Below are 24,399 nucleotides of genomic sequence, written 5' to 3' on the forward strand. Positions count from 1 at the left end.
TGTACGAACGAAAGTGACCAGACACGTTTACTCATTGTACAAAAGAACTCAGGTTTTCACACACATTCATGCACCAATAATACAGTGCTACACCCACACTGACAGCGAAGATTGTGCGTCTACTGCTGCACTCTTACGGCGATTTGGAGAACTATTGGTAGTCGCGCCTTCCTGTGTTAAACTAGTGGCATAGAGCAGGCAGTATAAGAGGATCGAGACGGCGGTGGCCGAACATGAGCTAGTACGTAAGTTTTACAATAGATGGTGCTTGCTTGCGTCTTCGTCCTCCTTTAATATGCTGTTTGCTCGCGTGAACGACTCGTTCAAAATATTTGAACCACTGCCTGCTTGATCTGCATCCGAAGGCATCCGATTTGAACGAACTCGTACTAGTTCAAACAAACGAGTCGTCAAATGAACTAGTTAGTTCATGAACGACCCAACCCAACTCAAACCATTCGCAAAAGATACGTTAGAGATTCGATATGACGCACTTATTCTCTTTGATATGACGCGGCTCGGACGATGTCAAAGGTATGTAATAAACAAGGCTAGAATATTAGGCCATTGGGCCATAGGTCTGATGGCTGGCAAAGGGGGCTTTGTGGCGTAATCCCCAGGTTAGGGTCTTTTTAAAATGTGAAAAAAGTTTCGAAATGGCAGAAAGTTAGGTTATGGGACAGTTGCATCCGGCGCACGTGATAAATTATAACTGTGCGCGTTTCTTATTTACACCTAATGTGGAAGCTGTGTGGCCTGACTTGTGAGCTCTGAAGGAGACAATAGTAACACAGAAATTGGTCGCATTTGCTTGATGTACGCAGCCTCCGTTTTAATTCTTGTATACAAATAAGAATTTTTCTAATTGGAGGGTCCCCCCTTTGGGCTACTTCAGGTGTCGTTTCACGTTATTGTTATACGGTACCGGTATGCTTTCCTCTCTGTCCTAATCATGCTAATGGTCAACGGAAGACCCCCTGTGGGTGGAGGATGCAGATGATGAATGCATCCATGGTATCCCCAGCCTGTCGTAAGAGACGACTAAAAAGGGCTCCAGGGGCTCTCAACTTGGGAGCGTTGGCGATCAGGTGGCCCTTAGTTGAGTCTGATGATGCCTGCAATGACAGGTGAAACATGTACCATTACAACCTTAGAATGATTATATAAGTCTTAAAGACTGTAAAGTATTGAATAGGTGGTTTTAAGTAAATTAATTGTAAAAAGTTTTAATATTTTGAACTTCAATATGGTAGATTAATCACTTGTATGCAACAGATGATGACAGAATAATGAGACTGCTTGTGATTAGTACAATTATGTTCAGAACACCATGGGTCGGCGTTACTTGTGACTAGTACCACCTTGTGAGGAAAACCATGGGTGTACGTTATGTAGGAGCAGTATTATTAAACGAGGAACACTACGGGTCTGGGCGTTGCTTGTGATAAGTGTCATCGTTTGTATTCCACTGGTCGGTTCTACTGTGTTCAGAATTGGTCTGCGTTACCTATTTGTAGTACCACTTTGAGAAACACCATGGGTCTACGTTGCATGTGATTAGTACTACTATGTGAGAAACACCACGGGTTTGGCTGGCGCCCGTGACAGTACCACTATGTGAGTAAGACCATGAGTCTACATTGCCTGAGAGTAGGACCATTATGAGAGGGACACCATGGGTTTATGATGCCTCTGGGCATTAACATAATTTGTGATGCACCGTGGGTAGATTGCCTAGTACCACTAAGTGAGCAACGCCATGACTATATGTGGCTTGTGATCAGTTCCACCAAGTGAGGAACACCACGGGAATACTGGCACCCGTGATTAGTCCCACTATGTGAGGAACACCATGGGTCTGCGTTGCTTGTGAATAGTACCCTTAATGTGCGAAACACCCTGGGTTTGTGTTACCTGTGAGTTGTGTCTTTGTTTGTGACATATCATGGGTCTACATTACCTGTGATTAGTACTACTATAGGAGGAACTCCATGGTTCTCTTTACCAATGATTAATACCATTATAAGAGACTGGTGATTGGTTTCTGGACCCCTTTAGATAATGCGTATCGTCCCAGTAAATAAGACATTATGAATTGGATCCACTGATTGTTTTTGTTTCACAATTGTCATTTTATCATCCTTCATTTTAGTCAGTGGACACATTTTGAAGTTTTAATTTTTATTTCGTTCACCTTGTGCCATTAGGGGCCGATGACCTACCTGTTAGATCCCTTTAAACAACAAACAAACATCATCATCATGGTCAGCAGAAGCGCCACTTGTCCTCATTGACAGTCGGCAGTTTGCTCAAGCAGTGGACTAACTTTTGTTTAAATATCAAATGTAAGTAACATTTTATTAATTTATGGTCTTTTATCTATGATATTTATTAACTTGTCACTTTCCCAATTTCCTCTTGGCTGATGCAGTCCTCTATATTTTACCTTGTCTCTGTCTAGTTTTGTTAAAATCGACTGCAGCATATGATCAAATTTTGAACAGAATTCAGCTGGAAATATTAGCCATTAAGGGAATCAAATTAAAACTAATTGATAAGGCTGGTAATAATTGCTTTGATCAAATTGTTATGCACCAGTATGTATAGCGTGCAAGTCGTTGAATCTTTTGTTTAGTATTAAAAATCAAATGCAGTAGCCTTCATCAAGATTAGGCTATTTACAGTAATTGAATGTCAGTATTATAATAAATTGGTCAACAGCAGTGCGCTGATGTGGTCTTCTATCCACACTCCCAATCTGGCATTCATGCTTTCATTCCTGGCAGTCATTCAGTTTGTAAAATAGGATTCTCCTAAGAAAGCCAGAAAATTACTTTTGACTCTTGCTGCCCATAGAAATCACAATCCCTAATTTTACATCATAATTGCAATTGGTTTTATCTATATTGGGAGTTTCTATAGATGAATGTAATATGCCCATCCCTTGTCCCATTTCTTTACAAGGTTGAGTATGAAGCGAGATAAATCTTTATAGCAAGTTTTTACGACCAGGTTCGAGTCCTGTTGGTTAATAAAGAAAAAAAAAATGCACCATCAGAATGGCAGGGTAGGAGAGGTGGTGGAATACGACTTCTAATCACTAGGTTGTGTACCAAAAGCCTGGATTCCATTTCAAACCTCTCTGCAGTATTCATTGGAGTGAGGACATTTGGCACTGTTGATAGTGATTTGACCTTTGGATGGAGACGGTAAGCCTTGAGCAGACACTTTGGTGTTATTTAACAGCAGTAAGCTACATGCCGACACTAGGTTTCATGTTTTCCCTACCTCAATATCATTATCCGATATCAAGACACGCAGTTCACTCATGGGCATCTAATAGAAAGACCTGGTCCTCAGACACTCTCAGCACTAAAAGTCATAAGTAAATAAGAAAGTCCAGTACGTAGACACAAGCAGCTGCTGTGCTGCAGTAACATTTCGTGTAGGATCTGTAGGATATACCTTTGGGTATATTGGTCTAAATATATAACAAGAGATCAATTTGTCCTGATCATAGACTTGTCAGATAAAGCCTACAATATTTTTAAAAGTTTCTTTATGTCACACCGACACATATAGGTCTTCTGGCGATAATGGGACAAGAAAGGGCTAGGAGTGGGAAGGAAGCAGCCGTGGCCTTAATTAAGGTACAGCCCCATCATTTGCCTGGTGTGAAAATCGGAAACCACAGAAAACCATCTTCAGGGCTGCCGACAGTGGGGTTCGAACCCACTATCTTCCGAATGCTGGATACTGGCCATACTTAAGCGACTGCAGCTATCGAACTCAGTCCTACAATATAAAAACAAAACAAAACCCATGGTGTTACATCCCTGATGGGTTTTGGCCTTCCACTTCCACTGCTGCTCAGCTCGAAGGCCTACAGATTACGATGTGACGCATGGTCAGTGCAGCGAAACCTCTCGGCTGTTATTTTTTGTCTTTCTAGACCAGGAAGCCTACAATATAGGTGATTTAATTTGATTAGAAATTATATACCACCACCTCTCCTACCCTGTTGTCCAATTTTCTGATGGTGGAAATTTCTTCCACTAATGGAACTTGAACCTGCTAACTGTGGCATCAGACCATATAGATCATGACATTTAAACTCCTCTAAATCTTACAGCGATCTCGTTCACATTTTGGGTAGGATTTCATGGAATTCTTCAAGTTATTTGATTGGACATTTTATGCCTAGTTCACTTCAGGGATGGTTTCCTCTTTTCTAATGCAATCTTCTAATGTAAATAGGGTGTAAGGAGTGAAGGGGCAATTGTTGGCAGATTTGCTGGGTAGGCCTGCTTGCAGCCCTGGAACGAACAAAATACAATATTCCCAGTACCGAGTATACTTTATCTGAAGTATTAAATATAGAATATGCAACTATTAGATACCCCAGCCACAGTTAAGAAACTAAAAGGAAAAGCATCTGCAGGTCCAAATTTAATCCCTCCGTATGTCATTAAGGGTTCCAGGGGTGTTCTGAAAGAACTGTTGCATTTATCTTTAATCTCACACTTCAAATCAATTTGTTCCCTGCTGCTTGGAAAAAATCCAAGTATGTCCAATAGTTAAATCTATGACTAACTATCATCCTGTTGCAGTATTATCCCCAGTAACAAAATTATTGGAGTTTATACTATGTAAATACATTGTTTTTCATGTAAAATCACATGTCAGTATAACTTGGTTTCATGTCCCAAAGGTGAACAGTTACCAACCGAGTAAATTTCTCACAGACTTTGGATGAGGTCATTCAGGCAGGTGTAATATACTGTAGTTTGGCTTCATGGCTAAATGGTTAGTGTGCTGGCCTTTGGTCACAGGGGTCCCGGGTTCGATTCCTGGCAGGGTCAGGAATTTTAACCATCATTGGTTAATTTCGCTGGCACGGGGGGCTGGGTGTGTGTGTTGTCTTCATTATCATTTACGGGCGTCAAATCGAAAGACCTGCACCTGGCGAGCCGAACACGTCCTTGGACACTCCCGGCACTAAAAGCCGTATGCCATTTCAGTATACTGTATAAAGCAGTTGAGGCTTTCACAGCCAGTGTTACAAATTTTATCAGTATTTTCCGGGCTTGTAGGCCATGGTCCAAGAGCATGTGATGGTCCCGACATTTTGCCAAAGACTGTGTTCGGCATTATCAAGGGTATGTCTCAAATATTATTACAATATTTTAAGTCCACCTATTCAATACAATACAATACAATATGATCCACTATTTCATATGGTTAAAATTTTATAAACAATACATAAAAGTCAATTGTACATGTTTCACCCTCCTTTACGGACATCATCAGCCCATATCAAAAATAATACATGTGGAGTCATTCTAATCTTATAAATTATAGGGTAAAATGTTGAAAAATGATTTCGTAAAACATATTTACAATAACATCTAAAACAACGATAATGCACCAAAGTATGTTAAAAGAGAGTAAATTAACTGTTTTTGAAGATTAAAACGTAGTTAAACATGAATTTTGAGAGTTTAAAACTAAAATGGATCCTTTTTTATAATATCATTAAGACTGTGATGGCCTTGAGTGTAAACACAATCATCAAAGGGGGATGTTTCTTCAATTCCCATAGTTTGAATCCAAGATGGTAAAATCACTGTCAGTTATTTAAAACGGAAGTGTGAACGTAATAAACATGTTAAAATGTATACGGTTGGTATATCTGAAAGTAGTACGGGAAGTCTTTTGTACAGTACGGTATTATTTAACTAACTTTCTTCAATATTTTGTTTCAGAAAAACTTGATCATTTCTTACAACAAATGTTTCAACGGAGTTATACATCAACTTGACTGTCTTTTAGATCCAATCGACTACCAACATAATTACTGACATCCGCTAGCTTTGACATACATTTTATCATTAGCAACGCCTCTACCCGAAGTTCCATTTTCTTTTCTACTTTCAGATATACCAACCGTATACATTTTAACATGTTTATTACGTTCACACTTCCGTTTTAAATAACTGACAGTGATTTTACCATCTTGGATTCAAACTATGGGAATTGAAGAAACATCCCCCTTTGATGATTGTGTTTACACTCAAGGCCATCACAGTCTTAATGATATTATAAAAAAGGATCCATTTTAGTTTTAAACTCTCAAAATTCATGTTTAACTACATTTTAATCTTGAAAAACAGTTAATTTACTCTCTTTTAACATACTTTGGTGCATTATCGTTGTTTTAGATGTTATTGTAAATATGTTTTACGAAATCATTTTTCAACATTTTACCCTATAATTTATAAGATTAGAATGACTCCATATGTATTATTTTTTATATGGGCTGATGATGCCCGTAAAGGAGGGTGAAACATCTACCATTGACTTTTATGTATTATTTATAAAATTTTAACCATATGAAATAGTGGATCATATTGTATTGTATTGAATAGGTGGACTTAAAATATTGTAATAATATTTGAGACATACGTCAACTTCAATACGGAACCAAAATGAGAATAGTTACTTGTTACTTGTAATTATCAAGGGTTCCGACTGATTCGATAGCTGCAAAGCTCATAGCCATAAAAATAATGAAAAATGTCGCTTAGATAAATTGTGATATTCTGGATACCGTATAAGTCCACGTTCAGCCTCCATTGAGACGGGGCTGAGGGGGGGCTTAAAAGTAAATAGTCTAAAATTACAGAGATTAGTGTTGAATCCACTGCTTTTGGAGTCGCAAGGCTGATTGGTGACAGTCTTAATGATAATTGAAATCTTCTAATGAAAATAGGGTGTAAGGAGTGATGGGGCAATTATTGGCAGATTTGCTGGGTAGCACAACAGGTAAATACATACAGTTATCACGTATTACGTTTTGAAAAGATCAAATACTTCTCAGTCAGTCTGAGCTTCCACAAGGACAAAGTTTCATTCTAAAATTAAATAATCTCAGACTTGAAATCAGACACATCTAAATAACTCTAAAACTACATAATAGAACATAAAATACCAATCAACATCTCAAAAAGTAATTCATTAAATATTAACTTCACACATAACTAACTGGTAATACAAATATTAAAGGTAAACATTCAAAAACTATCCGGGTAATGCCAGGCACTGCAGCTAGTTATTACGTTAAGTTGTTAATTTCCTTGCCATCATAATATTTGTTTCTGTATGTTAATCCATATTTCATTATGATCTTCATCATTAATATAATTAGTAGCCTGCCTTGAGGCCATGATCGTTAAGGCCTCCCATTGGTGGAAAAATATTTCATCATCAAAATGTTGGCTGCCAGGATAGGAGAAGTTGTAGTATACCTCTCCACAGTGTTCATATGTAGTGAGGGCATATGAAGCTGTTGATCATGATACATCCATCAGATGGCGACATTAAGTCTTAACTTGTGCCAGCATTGGGTTTCACTCTCTCCCTACCTCATTATCATCATCATCCCACATCCAAACATGCAGGTCATCCATGGGTGTCATGTCAAATAGAAAGGTGTGCACCAGGCTCTGTTGTTTGTTTTTCATTAAAGCAAAATAACTTTGTGGCATTGTCTCTGGCTTTTCATCAAGGTAGCTGTGGTTTGAATCCCAGCTAATGCATATGGGATTTTTGTAACAAATAGTAATTGCCGTTTGGTTTGGATTCCATGTAAATCTGGAGGTTCCATGGTTGTGATCACTATATCAACAGTTGCATAAAACAAGAAGTTGCTTACTTACCTTTAATGTAAGTGTAGAGGTTACGCAAAACACTCAAGTTTAGTATAAAGCTGGATCCATTTCCTGCAACCACATGTTGTTATTATTTTGACAGGATGAAAGTAATAAAGGTACTGTATGTGTGAAGCTTATGCAGCCAATCCCTGTTATGAATGGTGTGAAAGTATTAATAACATACAGGGTCTCTCATATAAACCGAGACTGAACACGTGGTGTTTGTACTCCGCACTGCGGCAGCTGCAGTATGGGAAGTGCGCACATAGCTCTTGACCTAGTAAGCACAAGTCGCCAGTCTGAATCTCAGTTGTTAACATGGCGGGACAATTATCAACACTGTATTTTCGTTTGTACAAGTTTTGGTTTCATCTTAATGGTCATGTGAACAGTCATAACTCTCACTATTGCTGTGCAGAAAATCCTAATGGTGATTATGAAGTCTCTCATTGTGACAGGAAAATTGGTGTTTGGTGTGGAGTTAATGCACAATGAATAATTGGGCCTGTTTTTTTTTTTAAATGACAGTAAATGCTTAGAGGTATCTAGATGACATTTTGACGCCATTCTTCCATCAGTTAACGGAAGTAGAAAAATCGTATGGGCGGTTTCATTAAGATTCAGCCCCTGCTCATACAGCAGAAGATTCCCTTCTTACAATCTTGGAAGTGTTTGCAGATAGAATGATCACTGCTGGTCTGTTTCCCCTCTTGTTCTCCAGATCTATTATAACAGTGATTGACTTTTACTTGTGGGATAAACTGAAAAAAAAAAAGAAAAAAAAATGTGAATCAACAAATCCTCACACATTGGAGGAACTGAAAGAAAACATTACAAGTGAAATCAGAAACGTTACAGTGGCAGAATTTGTTTGCGTCAGCCAGAATGTGGTTACCAGATACAATGCCTGTGTAACCCAGGAAGGACGACGCTTCCAGCTGATTTTATGTGATACTTCCAGCATCTTTTATAAGGTAAGATTTCATATCAGATTGTATACACACTTAAAGCAAGGCGTAACGTAAGTTCGGCTGAGGCAGCTGCCGTGCGCAGAGTACAAACACCGTGTGTTTGGTCTGAGTTTAGATGAGAGGCCCTGTATGCATTTCAGTCAGCTTGGTAGAGTGATGACAGCTGATGGTGAAATTGTTGGATCAAGCCAACCTTTGGGTGACTATGCTAGTACCAAAACTATGTCAGTTCCCTGTGTGTCTGTGTCATGCATTAACATGAGTATTGTTAAAAGTTTCTTATTTAACTTCAGCTGCCTTGTGCAGCCTTTTTAATTCGATGCCATCTAGGCTGCCTGCATGTCAATTTTGACATTCTGTTTTTCCTCTACTGGATAGCAGAGTATGCTGGATCCCTCTGGGGTGATATGTTCTTATTTTTACTACCGCTCTTCCCACATCTATGAGGTCGCTGGTACAAACTGTGTCGCACATGTGGATTTGGCTCTGTTTTATGACGGGATATCCTTCCTGACATTAACCCTATATGGAGGGACGTAATCACTATTGCGTGTTTCTGTGGTGGTTGGTAGTGTGGTGTGTTGTCTGAATATGAAGAGGAGAGTGTTGGGACATACACAAACACCCAGGCCCCGAGCCAGAAGAATTAATCAGAAGTGATAACATTCCCAACCCAGCCGGGAATCAAACCTGGACCCTCTGAACCGAAGGGCAGTACGCTGACCATTCAGCCAACAAGTCGTACAGGTGATCTGTTGCTGTGGTTTAATTAATTGGTAGCACTTTACTGGCAGTGGTGCATGTTTAGGAAGGAGAAAATCTTGCATAAATGGTGTGAAACTGTTAGGTGCAGAATAGAAAATTAATGTTGGTTGCCAAGAGAATAAACTTCTTAATAAATATAAATTCACAAATATAGGTAATTAAATGTCACAGTTAAGGTTGGAAATCCAATTCTGACCTGACTCATATCTGTAAAAAAGCTTCTCAAGGTAGGATAAACTGCTCATCCATTATATACAATGAGATCATCAGAATTTATATTTAATGCAAAAATACATTAAAATGAAAATAGACTATATCCTGGATGAGGTAACTAATATGCCTGTAGGATCATTGCAGCTTTATGATAATGTTTACAAAATCTGTTTTCTTACAAAATTGAGGTGTAATGTTGTAGCCGGAGTATACTTACAGTAATCTACCGATGGAAAACAAGAGGACTTCTTGATACTTTGCCGAGGAGACTTGAAGCAAGCACACTATGTTGCGCAGTACACTGAGACGTGTCTTGTATGCCTCTTGTGAATAGTAAGCTTGCTTCGGACATTACATGATTCACTGAGAGATGGTTTGGTCTTCCTGCACAGCGAATACCATGTGTAAGTGAGAGAAAGGTGGTAGGAGGTGTGATATACCCCAGTCAACCTATGAAGTTGATTGCAGAATCTTTAATTTCATTTGATTCATGGTGGATAGGAAACATCTATGCTCATCTGCTCATTAAAGGCTACCTGGAGAAGGTCATGGGCCTTGTAATATTTCACAGAAGTCCCAGAATATGAAATGATATATAATATTTGTTCCGAGTTTGTTAGTTTCAAAAATAAAAATACTTCAGGCACGATTTGTCATTTGAAGAGCCACGAGACATTTCCAAGCAGTCAAACATCAGCTAGTAGCTCTTCTACTTTGGAGGCTGTGTTTATTGCTTAAATTCTGTTCTGTTCTTTTTCATTCCTGTTTACGAAGAAGTACCATATTTATAATTTTACAATAAAATACTTTTAAAAAATGAAGTAGGAGAGGAAAAATCATTCAAAGGAGAACAGTCAGTCCTGATTTATTTATAAGTAATATGTTGTCTGTTTTTGAAAACTTCTTAAGCTGGGGTTTGCATTTCTTTTCTTTTTGAAAACAAGATGTTAATTTAATATTAACATAGAAGACCCAGTATACAGTACTCTGAAGGCAAGAATTTCTAAAAGGATGTTGTGCATGTGTTAATGACAGATTAACTGAAAACGTGATTCTTTAAAACAGATTGAGCCCCTCACGTTGAGGGGGAAATGTTTTCAACACACAAATTGCACGCATGTGCAGAGAGCGTAACACTATTCACTTTGACTTGAGAGACGTTTGGAGATTCTCAAGTGGGAATACCCATCCTTGGAAATATCCTTTAGAATTCTTAAAAATGGTGTCAAAGAGTTCAGTAAGCTTTGAACTAGGTGAATGCACAGGCACAGTATTTTGTTACAACTCTTTTATAGCATCTTAGCTTGAAATAGTGCCTGTAAGTCCTCCAGGTTGCAGTAAGTATATATTTACAAGATCTAAAATCCTTGCTATGGTGAGTGCACTTGATGGAACTTGCTTGTATCTAGGGACAAGCAGTAATACCGGAGCAAGTATAAACAAAATAATGCCGTTACTCTTTACTCAGCACTTTGTGTCCTTAGTATTGTACCAGGCAACTTGAACCACACCATTTTATAAACTAAGTTACAACATTCAGGTATGGTTTCAGATTTGTTTAGACGAGGATGCTATTTGCATGTGTTTCTTTTTTAACCTTGTCGTGTGCACAAACCTCTGCCATAAATCATATCAAATGACAGATTTTGCAATCCACTTCATAGGTTGACTAGGGTGTATCAGACCTCCTACCACCTTTCTTCTCGCTTGCACACGTGTCTCTGCTATTCTCTGTGATAGGAAGACCAAACCATTCAGCAAAAATGCAGAAGGGGTGCCTGAGGTGGTTTGGCCATATCCTGAGAGCAACATTCAGTACCGTTGCTCATGATGCTTATAACTTTACCATCAAGGCTAAGACATGACAATGGCAAGACACACTAATCACCAATGTCCAGGTCCTTCAACTCTAACCAAACTTTGCATAATATAATCTCATAAAGTGGTGTTCCTTCTGTGAAGACCTCACACCTGCAAGAAATCACTAAGGCAAAGAAAAGGATGCATTGAATTCACAATAAATTCTTAAAATATCCAGGGCATGTTATGAAGAGAGTGAAGGGGATATGTTTAACATATTCTGTTACTTGTTGCCAAGACCATCTAAAGAATGATGCATAAATTTCATTAGCAGAACCTTCATATCTTTGAAGTATCAATGTAGGTAGCCTGTATCACTTTATTGGGCCTATGACCTTGGACTAAGCTCCTTTCAATGCATATTACTAGACAGGACATAATCTCTTAATGTGAGACCTTGCCGGAAACAAGCATATTTAGAGGAGGAAGAGAGGTTTTTTGTTCAGAAAGATAATTACCGTATAACCAGATATGAGGAATTTTCCTTGTCAGATTTTCCTACTCTGTGATACTCTTTATTCCTGTTAGCTTCATCTAAGAATAATACTATGTGTTACTTGTCCTTTCTCAGATGGAAGTGTGTGTAGACTGTGTAGAGTCTGCAGTGAATGCTGCTGCAGGTGGAGCTTGCCGCCTGGAGCTCTGTAGTGCACTCAGTGAAGGGGGACTGACGCCAACACCGGGACTCTTAGAGATAATCAAGACCCATGTCTCGATACCAGTATTTGTCATGCTGCGACCTCGATGTGGTGGTGACTTTATTTACTCGGATGCTGAAGTAGAAGTGATGAAAATTGATGCCAAGAGACTGAAAGACTCAGGTGCTGATGGCTTTGTCTTTGGTGCTTTAACTAAATGTGGTAAGGTCGACGAGAAAGTGTGTGCACAACTTCTGCAAATCATCGCACCACTTCCAGCAACCTTCCATAGAGCCTTTGACCTGGTATCGGATCCTAACGAGGCTCTTGAAACTATCGTAAGACTTGGGTTCACACGAATTCTGACGAGTGGACAAGAATCTTCAGCTGAGAAGGGGATCCCAATGATTAAGACTTTGGTTGCTAAATCTGAGAACAGGATTATCATAATGCCTGGAGCAGGCATAACCAAGAGTAATTTAGAATCTATCCTTAAAATCCCAGGGATTAAGGAGTTTCATGGTTCTGCTCGGATGCCAAAAAGAGTGGATGTTAAAACACACAATACAAAGTGCACAATGGGCTCTGGAGAGGACTTTGTGCTGATGGTTACGAGTTCAGAGCTGGTCCAAGAAATGGTCGGTATAGCCAGAAATATTGTAAAAGAGCAATAGGAAGCATTCTTTATTTCTCATACTGGAACTGCAAGAAAATAGAAATTGTATAGCAAACCTTTATATAGTATACCTGCAACTCTTTTTGATGAGATGATATGACTATACAAGATTTGAAATAATGTACATTGGGCTTCTAAATAAAAGAGATATTAAACCTTCTTCCATGTTAATTAACCAAACTAATCATGAAACAGTTGGAATACAAACTCTTATCTGGTAGCATTATTAATTCAAAGGTAGGCTTTACATCATCTACTTCCATCAGATTGCTCATAAAAATATGGTAGGTAACCTTATCTGTTGACCTTGGTGAGAAATATAACTTAATTATATTCTGCTACTATTTATAAATAACAAAGATTAAAATGTGAAACTACATGGTAGTTTTGTTTTGTTTTTTCTTCTCCTCCTTGTGTTTGTTTATATACAGTAGTATACTCTTCCACTGATCACAACTAAACTTTGTGTAGGTAAGTTTTAAGACTCTGTGGGTAATGCTGTTTACCGTACATTTCGTTGCTCCTCTTCAAGATTTTAGCCCTTTGTTGTTTTGGATTTTTTTGAGAAAAATTTGTCTAAATGTGTGCCACTAAGCTTACTTTTCCACTCTGTACTTGATGACTCTCTTCTCCTCCCCTCCAAGAGTAGCACAGGCCATTCTTACGATTGATATGTTCTTTCTGTTTTCAAACTGCCAGTGAATGATGACATCAAAATAGAAAGAGAAGACTCTTTTTGAAAGTAAAAAGATTTATCTAAAATGTAAAGTAACATACAGCAAAATACGAGGTGTGTTTTTTAAGTAAGGGCCGTTTGAAAATTACTACACAACGAAAGATGATTTTCAACCACCACATTTATTTGCAGATTCTACATTATTTTTCAACATAGCCACCAAATTTGTTTAAACACTTAACGTGCCTTACAACTAAGTTTTGAATACCCTCTTCATATAAACTTGCTGCCTGCTCCGATAACTAAGAATTCACGGCCGTTTTCACTTTGTCGTCATTATTGTAGTGGTTGGCGCTCAGGTGATGTTTAAGGTGGTGGAACAGATGGTAATCACTCAGCGCAAGGTCAGGGCTGTAGGGTGGGTGGTCTAAAACTTCCTAGCCAAAAGTGTCCAATAAACCTTGGGTCTGAGCTGCAGTATGAAGCCTTGCATTGTCGTGGAGAAGGACAATTCCATTTGTCAGCATGCTGCGTCTTTTGTTTTGTATCCCTCTATGTAGTATTCTCTAGGTTTGGCAGTAGGCTTCCGCATTGATAGTTGTTCCTCGTTGGATGAAGTCGACCAACAAAACATCCTGCCTATCCCAAAACACGGACGCCATGATCTTGCACTGGGACAGTGTGTGTTTGGCCTTCACCTTTACAGGCAAATGTGTGTGTCTGCATTCCATGCTCTGCTGCTTTGATTCAGACATGATATGCGAAACCTATGTTTCATCTCCCGTTACGACCTGACTCAACATGTCGTCTCCTTCAGCATAACGAGTCAAAAATGTCATCAAACACTCAAATCTTTTGTTTTTGTGGTCCTCCGTTAGGAGTTTAGGGACCCAATGGAGCACAGTTTCCTAAAGTTTAGGTTTTCAGAAACAATTTTGTAAAGCACTGACCTAGACACGTCAGGAAAGGCATTTGAGAGAGCTGTTATTGTAAAGCATCTGTCCTCACGAATCTTCACTTCAACTGAAGCCACCATATCGTCTGTGATCAGAGATGGGCGACCGGAGCCTTATCATGGACGTCGCGGCCATCTTTGAAGTCTCATACCCACTTATGCTCTTTGCCTTCACTCATAGCATTAGCACCGTACACTTCACAAATCTGTCGGTGAATGTCTGCAGCAGACAGGTTCCTTGCCGACAAAAACCATATCACTGACTGAACCTTGCACAGGACGGGCGAGTCAATAATCTTGAACATTTGAGCAAGAACAGAACCGTTCAGGTTAGCAACAGCGCTGCAACTGAGCACCGTTGTTCCCGGGGCATGCCAGCACATGACGTATGCGCTCACTGCGACACGCGCACAAACTACTGGTGTCTACAACAATACGGCCCTGACGTAAAAAACACGCCTTGTATTCAGTGTTTCTAATCACACCCAAACGAAGTTGGGTACTTCAGATAGTATTGGTTGAAATAAAATAAGTAGTGTGAGCTTGCATTTGGGAGTTAGTGGGTTCGAAACCCCATTGCCAGCCCTGAAGATGGTTTCCCATTTTCACACCGGGCAAATGCTGGAGCTGTACTTTAATTAAGGCCATAGTCGCTTCCTTCCCACTCCCGGCCCTTCTCTATTCCATCATCGCCATAAGACAGTGCGATGTATAAAAAAATCGCCAAATAATTATCTATTTTATATAATGTTGACTTGAAATGATAAACCAATGGTAATGATTGTATTAAAATATTCACAACTTCAGAAATCTGTAGATTTTTAGGTTTGTAAAATGGAAACTATTCCATTGACTTAAACACAGTAGAATATTGACTTCCTTCATCATTGTCATCCATCTTTTCCCCATATTCAGTTCCTGCCGGTTCAGGGGATTGATGACACTCCTCCACCATTCTCCTTCCATCGTTTTGTCCCACTCCAGGTTCTTCTCTTTGCACTCCTCTATATTGAATCGATCCACCTTGTTCTTAGACTTCCTCTCGCTCTCTTTCCCTCAAACTTCCTCTCCATTATCTGTTTTGGTATTCTTTTATCCTCCATCCTCTTTACACGTCCAAACATTCTTAGTTTATTATCAATTCTCTCATTTGGGTTTTCCATTCCAACTTCCTTTCTAACATCTTCGTCTCTCACTCTGCCTTTCCTCGTCTTTCCTATCGTACTTAGGTATTTAATTTTGGGGGCTTGAATTTTACTCTCCTCTCTGCTTGTCATTGTCCAGGTCTTAGCCACATAAATCGGTACATTATCTCTATACACTTCTTTTATACCTCCTTATTCCAGACAAGGTTTCTTACAGTCTGGTAGAATTCATTGCCCTGTTGCACCCTCTTGCTAATCTCTATGCCCAACCTTGTATTCTGCATTAATTTGGTCTCTGTCCACAATTTCAAGTCTTTGACCACCAATTTTCACACTGCCTTTGCCTTGTCTTTATCCTCTTGATATCTCCATGGTCTTGCTTTTCTCTGCACTGATTTTCATACCGTACTTCTCAATTTTCTTGTTTTCTGCATCAAGTTGTTTTTGTACTTCTTTGCTGTTTGATCCCCCAACCACTATATCATCTGCAAATAGTATAACTTCATTTCCCTATTGCCAAATGCTTCCTTTGTGTCCTTTACAATTTTGTCCATAACCATTAGAAACAAAAGAGGTGACAGCACACTCCCCTGTCTTAGTCCAGTTTCATTTTTAAACCATTTTGTCTTATCCAACTGGGGTCTGTATGCTGCTGATACTGTTGTTGTACATTTCCTGCATCATTTCTAGAGTTTGTGTTTTCAGTCTCTTTTTGACCATGGTTTCCCGAACCTTCTCCCTAGGAACCCTATCGTATGCCTTTGCTAGATCTATGAATGTCATGACTAGATCCTTCCCATATTCCCAATTCTTCTCCATTAATTGCCTCTTGCTGAAGATAGGGTCCACTGTAGATCTTCTACTTCTAAAGCCATACTGTTCTTCTTGCAACTCTCCTTTTACCTTTCTTCTCATTCTCCTATCTGATATCCTTTCCAGTATTTCTTCCACTTGTTTTCACAACACCTTTTTTGCCACACTCTCTTTTTGTCCCCCCTCCAATCATGCAATAAAATTTCAGTTCAAGACAAGTTTCCTTGTAAACAAAGAAAATGGAAACTATATTTTAGTAGTGATAAATTGGATGAAGTTTTATTCATTAAGAAAACACCACACCACACTACATCTGCATGCATTTTCAAATACCACTTTCATCCAGACACTTAAATGATGGTAGATTTACTGGCACGTAGAAGAACGTCTGTGGGACTAAATTCTGGCACCTCGGTGTCTTCGAAAACATTTTTAAAAAGTAATTAGTAGGATATATAGCCAATAGCATTAATTATTATGTCCACTTTCATTGTACTTCTGCCTTGTAACCCAATTAATAAAGGCTTTTTGCTCCTCACTTATGGAAACATCTGGTTAATATTAGTACCAAAGGGAAATTAGTGGACTGGTGCAGAGTAATGTGTTCTATTGAAGCAAAGAACAAAGCACCACCTTAGACTTCCACTGCTTTCCAGTCTGCCGAACACACAATTTCAATATAAATATTACACTATAACATACCTGTAAAAATTAATTAAACATTAAACAAGGAATTAAATACACACTGTTAAACAATGTTCTTAAAAGAATATCAGATTCTATCAAGTCACATTCAGTATTTAGAAATATTTTTGTTTATTTCTGTCCAAACATCTATGAATTTGAAATTTGGAACTTATTATAATGAAGCCTCGCTTCGTCACCATTCCAGCATTCAATGCCTTACATCTTGTTCATAAAAGTTCCTCAGGCTATGGTGTGTAAAGTCCCTAACAGTGTTAATGATATTGAAGACCCTGTTAACTAGGGTTGCTATGTTGAATTTGAAGGCACCAGGGAAACATTAATCTCTTGCGAAGACTAGCTGTTTTACCTTTAGTTTATGAAACAGTCGCTTAGCAAATGTATGATTACATTTTTGTTGACCGTTAATTGTGGATTCTACCCAGCACTGAAGCATCAAAATACTGCATATTGGTTTAATATCTTCATGTCTCTAGGTTTTGTTTCTTTTGGTGGAACAGAGTAACTTACCTGCCTCCAAACCTGATATCGTGATATGGACACGGGTGCTGTATAATACATTTTGCCAATGTCAAAAACCAAAAATTGAACTAATATTGCATTCATATTTGTTGCTGCCAGATAAGTCTGATTGCTGTGATAATTCAAAGCTTGGAGAGTAATTTTAGACTGAAATATTCAAAATTCACCCTTCCTGTTAGATAGGTGTTTGATAAAACTTCCGTGGTTTGCTTTGTGTTCAGGCTTTCATTTCTTGGATGACAAAATTCCAAGCATCAGGTTAATATTTGAAAAGTACAGGCAGATATACAAAGCCTCTGAAACGTTGCCAGGATGATCTTGGTAGCAACTCTCCATGGTGTTAATTGTCGGCTCTTGGACTTAAACTTTCAAATTTTTCACTTAATCAGAAAAGGTTATAAAACAAATAAGTTTGCAAACATTAAGTTAGTTTTGTCATCAGCAGTTTTCCTGTAAAACCTACTGTAACTAAGATACATAAAGTTTTTATATTTTAGGCTCCCTCTGAAGCCCCCTCATCCCCCTGCTGCTTGTTTTTGAAGAGCTCATAACTAAAATCCTACTCACCCTATCCTAAATTTAAATTCCAAGTTTCATGAAAATTCACCTCTCCTTTTTCCCCATGACGTTCTTACAGGTAAGAAGACAATCAAACTTATCACTCTACACACCATTACTTGTCCTGTTCATATATTCAAGAAGTACAGACAGAAGGACGATGATTACACAACCCTCCTCTGCAAATTGCTCAGACATTGAAATAAAATAACAGAATTATAGCTCAAGACGCCCTTAACTGAAAGAGGCATATTCTGACAAAGATAATAAAAAGAAATATATGAAAGCAGTGGTATAAGTGAGAGGATATGTGTTAAAAGGGATTGAGCAGTTTAAAGAGGAATTTCCTGGTAAGAATTACAGTAGTTGTATGAACAAGAATAACCAAAAGCAGCAGTACAGAGGGAAATGCTGAACTCATATTAAACAACCCAACTAAGGATCCAGGAAAAACAATAAAATATAGACTAAACAACTAAATATTGTACAAATATAGGTCAAAGGCGGACAGTGTTAGGGATGCTTAAGTATAAGCTGGTCAATTACTTGAACTCTGTTCAAAATCTTCAGTCCTGGAAAACATTGAAACTCAAATCTCTACTAATCATTCTCAAGAATAATAGACTAAACTATGCTGACAGCAGGACTCCATATACAACCTGAATGACATAATGACAAAGTAATAATATTAAATTGATAACAAGAACATTATGAAATTTATATCTTTAAAAGTAATAATATGTCAAATACCAACTGACCAAATTTCATGATTTAAAAGTAGGAAGAGGATCATTTCAATCTGATAAAGAGTTACTCATTGTGGAGGAAAAGAGGAAGTACCTCAGAAGTTGTTGTAACAGATCTAGATACTGACGCACCAGTCAAAGAAAGAATTCACTGACATACAGAGAAAAGGTCTTCGAAAAGGTGCATTGTCTGATTGTCAATGGAAACAACAGACATATAGACGTGATTGCCATCAGTCAAAGGCAGTGGAGAATTCATGGAGCTAACAGTTCACAATATGGCGTCAAATTAAATTAGTTGGCAAGTAAGCCTGAGTGGAGCTTTTAAAGGAAGAAAAGATCATGATTTGAAGGTAAAGTTGGAATTCAGTAGAACAAATTGGGGCAAATATTCATTTATAGGAACCGGCGGACTTGAGCAAAATAAAGTAGCTCTCGCGGACCAAACACGCAACCCCCTGCGAGTGGTATATGCAGATGAAAAATACCACACCCCCCCCGCACACAGTATTCCCTGCCTGTCATAAGGGGCAACCAGGGGATGACTGAATTAGAACCATGAGACCACTTGTAATTAGTACAATCATGCAAGGAACACCATTGGTTGCCTTTTCTTGCAAGTAGTTACACCATTACATGTTAGGTACACAATAGGTTTGTGATTAGTAACAACAGAGGATAAATCAGTATGGGTTTTAGAGTACCTGTGATTAGTACCACTATATGCAGAACACCCTGGACTTACATTGCCTGTGATTAGTACCATTGTTAGAAACACCACGGGTCTGGGTGTTGCCTGTGATTGGTAACACTATATAAGTGACACTTTGGGTCTGTGTTGCCTGTGATTAGTACCCACTATCGGAGGAACACTATGGGATAGTACAAGTCCCTGTGATTATTACACCATGTGAGACACTATGGGTTTGCATTGCCTATGAGTGGCGCCGTAATGTGACAAACACTATAGGTCTGCGTTACCTGTGAGTAGTACCACTATGTGTGGAACATCGTGTCTACGTTACTCATGATTAGTACAGATACATGAGAAATATCATGGTTCTCCACTTTTGTAGTGATAAGTACCATTATGAGGAGCTGTTGACCTGGATTTATACCCCTTTAGACAACAAGAATCATCGATTCAGGATTGTACTTTGGAAGCAGCCCCTTGGTCATTATATACTATTGTTTTAAGATAGTTTCTGGGAAATGAAGTTTCTTGTGGGTTGATTCCACTGATTGTTTTTAAGTTCATAATCATTGTTCGTTTCCTTTCTTTGAATTTAGTCAGTGGATTAATTTTGTAATTATGTTTTGGATTCTGGTCAGTGGATGAGTTGTGGACTTTTAAATTTTAATTACATTTTGTATCATTAGGGGCTGATGATCTAGATATTAGGCCCCTTGAAACAACAGGCATCATCATTTATAGGAAGACAAATTAGGAAATGGAATAATTTATCAAGGGAAATTCTATGAAATTATTTCGGAAAAGACTAGATAAACAATTGGGTTATTGTCCTAAATGCATATCAATGATGATAGATGAGTGATTGATCAGACGATATTGACAAAGAAAGGATATTTCATGAGCGAACTATACGTACTTGAATTGTATGTTAATGATCTTAAGGTGACTGATCTACTTTTTTAGCTCAACGGGAACAATTACAAAATGTTTTGTTAACGTACTGCTATAATCAAGACATTAAACAAAGAAAGATTTTTCAAGTGAAGATTTGAGCAACTACACTCTGCATTATATATGAAATAAGAAAATAATCTGCTTTATGGTACTTTTGACAAATTATGAGAGATATTTTATTTTACAAACCTTGATGATTGTCTTTGTCATTTGAATTACATTTTAGACTTTAACTAAACTGATCGCAGTTGGGAAGGAAGCGGCCATGGTCATAAGATACAGCCCCAGCATTTGCCTGGTGTGAAAATGGGAAACCATGGACTATTATCAGAAATCATCTGTAAGGATTGCATGTCTATTGAGGACTTCTTATTAGTACAAACTGCAGTAATGAATAATTTTAATCAGTCAGTCATCAATGATGTGCATTTAGGACTGTTGCCCAGGTTGCATATTCCCTATCAATTATTTACCGAACATTTTCTTAAAGGTTTTCAAAGATCTTTGAAATGTATCGAACATTTCCCTTGATAAATTATTCCAATCCTTCACTCCTCATCCTATAATGAAAATGTGCCACAGTTTGTCCTCTTGAATTCCAACTTTACCTTCATGTTATGATCTTCCCTGTTTTTAAAAGCTCCGCTCAAGCTATTTGTCTACTAATGTCTTTCCTCACCATCCCTCCACTGACAGCTTAAAACATACCCCTTAGGAAATCTCCTTACTCCCAAGTCTTCCTAGCCGAAAGTTTGCAACATTTTCTTAACAATACTCTTTCTGTCGGAAATCACCAAGAACAAACATGCTGCTTTCCTTTGTATCTTCTCCAGTACTGGTATCAAATAGTCCTGGTGGGGTCCCGTCCACTGGAACCATGCTCTTAACCCTCAAACTAGTAGCTGACGATAGATCAGCAGGTGTGTGCCTATCTCAACCGCTGCTAACGATAGATCGTCAGGTCTACTTTACCAGTAAATACAGCTAGAAGAAGTTGTGAATATTTCCGTTAGATGGCAGCATTCATCAGGCATGTTTTCTCCTTGGAATGTAAAAAGTTTTGGTGTTAAATACATCAATTTATGTATGATATCTTTGAAACAAATGAAGGTTGCAATTTGTACAGCTTTGAAACACATGCTGATTTTGTTGTGACCTGCTTTCATTGTGTACTGTGTGTTATGCACACATGATGGCTACATTTTGGATTTAAATGATAAAGATATTCTAATAGAATTAAATGCATCTGCAAATTCAAGGCCTACTGCAGTACAACGGATAAGTGTTGTGCCACCTGTGGTAGGTTATGATCAGCCACAGGTTAGAGCTCTATCAACTACCGTACTTTTTTATTGAATCATTCCTAAAGTATTAACACTATTCACTTAAAATTTGCATGCCTATCATCAGAATTAATTTCTCTACAAAATGTATATTTTAAAAAGGAAAACTTATTAGTCATTTATACTTGATGTATAAGTAAAAAATATTTTGATTTTTTGAGGGGGCATTTAAAGGGGCAGAAATTTAAAATATTACATTCAGGGTAAATGCAAACCACTTCTCAAATAGTCCAGTTCATGCTGAATGTTTCATTGTATTATATATGCATATTCTGTGACTAATACGTCTGTCAGAGTGACATAAATCAGGTACTGCAAATGTGTGGTGCATACACATCGGTTAGAGCTATTTCAGCTACTGGTTTGAGGGTGAATTATGTTGTACCAGAGACTTAAATGCCTTATTCTTTTACATCCTCACTCATCATCATCATCATTGTCCCACTCCAGTTGCCCAGATGTGGTTTTACATCCTTACTGCAACCCCTAAATACTCTCATAACCAAATCTGTTACTAGTTATTTGTTCTGTGGCACTCCAGCAGGTCCACCATCATCTACCTTAACAATTAGAACACTGTCATCCTTCATTACTATGGTAAATATGAAAAATACCTTGCATAACTTTCACTTCATAAGGACTCTCGATGCAAAAATAACAGGACTTCAAGAAGCCTTCACACTGTTATTACAACTGAAGCACAAAGAGATGCCAGTGTTGATTGTACACATCATAACTTTTTTCTTACAGAAAGTAATCTATTTCTTGAAGCTGCTGACCTCTAGGGATAACAGACGACAGCTGAACAGGTTGAACATTTTTCTACCCTAAGAAAAGTAAAAGGAAAATATAGACTAACAAATCCATAAAATACATTCATCACACAAATTTCTTTTTCTTTTTTTTTTTTTTCATTTTAAACAGTGTCGCTTTCAGGTTTTTATAAATTTATCTTATCCTAAAATAGCTTTCAACAGACTGAAGAACCTAATAGTTCTTTATTAATTAAATTGAAACAGAAGGGAAATGCTTCCACTATAACAAAATACGTAATTTTGTGATTCAATTCTTTTGCATTCAGCATCTGTATTATCCCCCGTTATGAAATAATCTTGCCTCTGCCGGGCTGAGTGGCTCAGACGGTTAAGGCGCTGGCCTTCTAACCCCAACTTGGCAGGTTCTATCCTGGCTCAGTCCGGTGGTATTTGAAGGTGCTCAAATACGACAGCCCCGTGTCGGTAGATTTACTGGCATGTAAAAGAACTCCTGCGGGACTAAATTCCGGCACCTCGGCGTCTCCGAAGACCTTAAAAAGTAGTTAGTGGGACGTAAAACAAATAACATTATTATTATTATTATTATTATTATTATTATTATTATTATTATTAATCTTGCCTCTAGCTGTGATGCAATATTATAAAGATGGCTGGTAACACACTTTCAGCGTGTTGCCAGGCATGATGACGTCAATGTCCTCCTCAAGCACTTAATACAGGAATAGGTTTCTCCAGCTCACATGTCTCATCTAATTGGTGTATAGAAAAGTATGGCATATATAGTGGAGACCACCATCATGTGAGGGCATGGCCCCAGGGGCTCTTAACTTGGGAGCATGGGTTCATGACCATGGGGCCCTTAGCTGAGTCCTGGCATTGCTTCCACTTGTGTCAGGCTCCTCACATTCATCTATCCAATCTGACCTCCCTTGGTCAACTCTTGTTCTATTCTGACCCCAACAGTATTAGAGCACTCAAGGCCTAGAGAGTCTTTCGTTTTTCACTCCCTTTGTGGCCCTTGTCTTCCTTTGGCCGATACCTTTATTTTTTGAATTGTTGGATCCCTTCCATTTTTTTCCTCTGATTACTGTTATATAGAGGATGGTTGCCCAGTTGTACGTCCTCTTAAAACAATAATCACCACCACCACCTGTGAGATCATGGTGACTCTCCTGCATTCTAATATCAAAAGAACACAGTACAGTGATCCCCATATTATCTGTATAATTAAAGAAATTTATGTAGTGTCTAATATTGTATTTCTTCCTTTTGTTATATAAGGGCTCAAGGGACATGGCTGCCACTGAACAGGCAGATTGCCAGCTGACCATTCTATGTGGGGAGGTGAAAAACTCTGTTCTACAACTTGGAGGTCAAATTCTTCATACCTCACGTACGCAGCCAACTCACCAGTGGGGTTCTTCAGAGAAGGCACTGTCACCAAGGGTATTGCAGAGATATCTGCCTTCATTGGTTGCAGAGAAGTGGCCAGGGCAGTGCAACACTGGGAGAGGACAAGGCAACAGCCGCAGGTGACAGACAATAGGACTAGTTGAAGTTCAGTGGTGTTCCATTTGGTGGTCCAACTACAGCAGAGGAAGCCCCCACACCGTTAAACATGCAGGCTCCCCAACCTTGTAAAGTGGTGCAGGAATAGATAAAGTGGGCCCACCTGGA

General features: G+C 38.5%; 1 protein-coding gene across 3 annotated transcripts; it reads left to right on the forward strand.

Moving 5' to 3' along the window:
* The first annotated feature begins 502 nt into the window (after nucleotides 1-502).
* On the forward strand, nucleotides 503-24,137 carry LOC137501532 (copper homeostasis protein cutC homolog). 3 transcript variants are annotated; one of them, XR_011018601.1, is made up of 3 exons: nucleotides 503-534; nucleotides 2,208-2,345; nucleotides 24,004-24,137. XR_011018601.1 is itself a non-coding variant. In XM_068228671.1 (3 exons), the coding sequence occupies exon 3, from the start codon at nucleotides 12,093-12,095 to the stop codon at nucleotides 12,831-12,833; it is 741 nt and encodes a 246-aa protein (XP_068084772.1). In that variant the 5' UTR covers nucleotides 503-534; nucleotides 2,208-2,345; the 3' UTR covers nucleotides 12,834-13,207. The 3 variants fall into 3 exon arrangements, 2 of the variants coding, with proteins under 2 accessions (XP_068084772.1, XP_068084771.1); XM_068228671.1 differs by lacking the exon at nucleotides 24,004-24,137 and adding an exon at nucleotides 12,093-13,207; XM_068228670.1 differs by lacking the exons at nucleotides 2,208-2,345; nucleotides 24,004-24,137 and adding an exon at nucleotides 12,093-13,207 and having other exon boundaries at nucleotides 509-534.
* The last annotated feature ends 262 nt before the right edge of the window (nucleotides 24,138-24,399 follow it).

The sequence above is a fragment of the Anabrus simplex genome, chromosome 7, assembly GCF_040414725.1.
Source record: "Anabrus simplex isolate iqAnaSimp1 chromosome 7, ASM4041472v1, whole genome shotgun sequence".
Classification (NCBI taxonomy): Eukaryota; Metazoa; Arthropoda; class Insecta; order Orthoptera; family Tettigoniidae; genus Anabrus; species Anabrus simplex.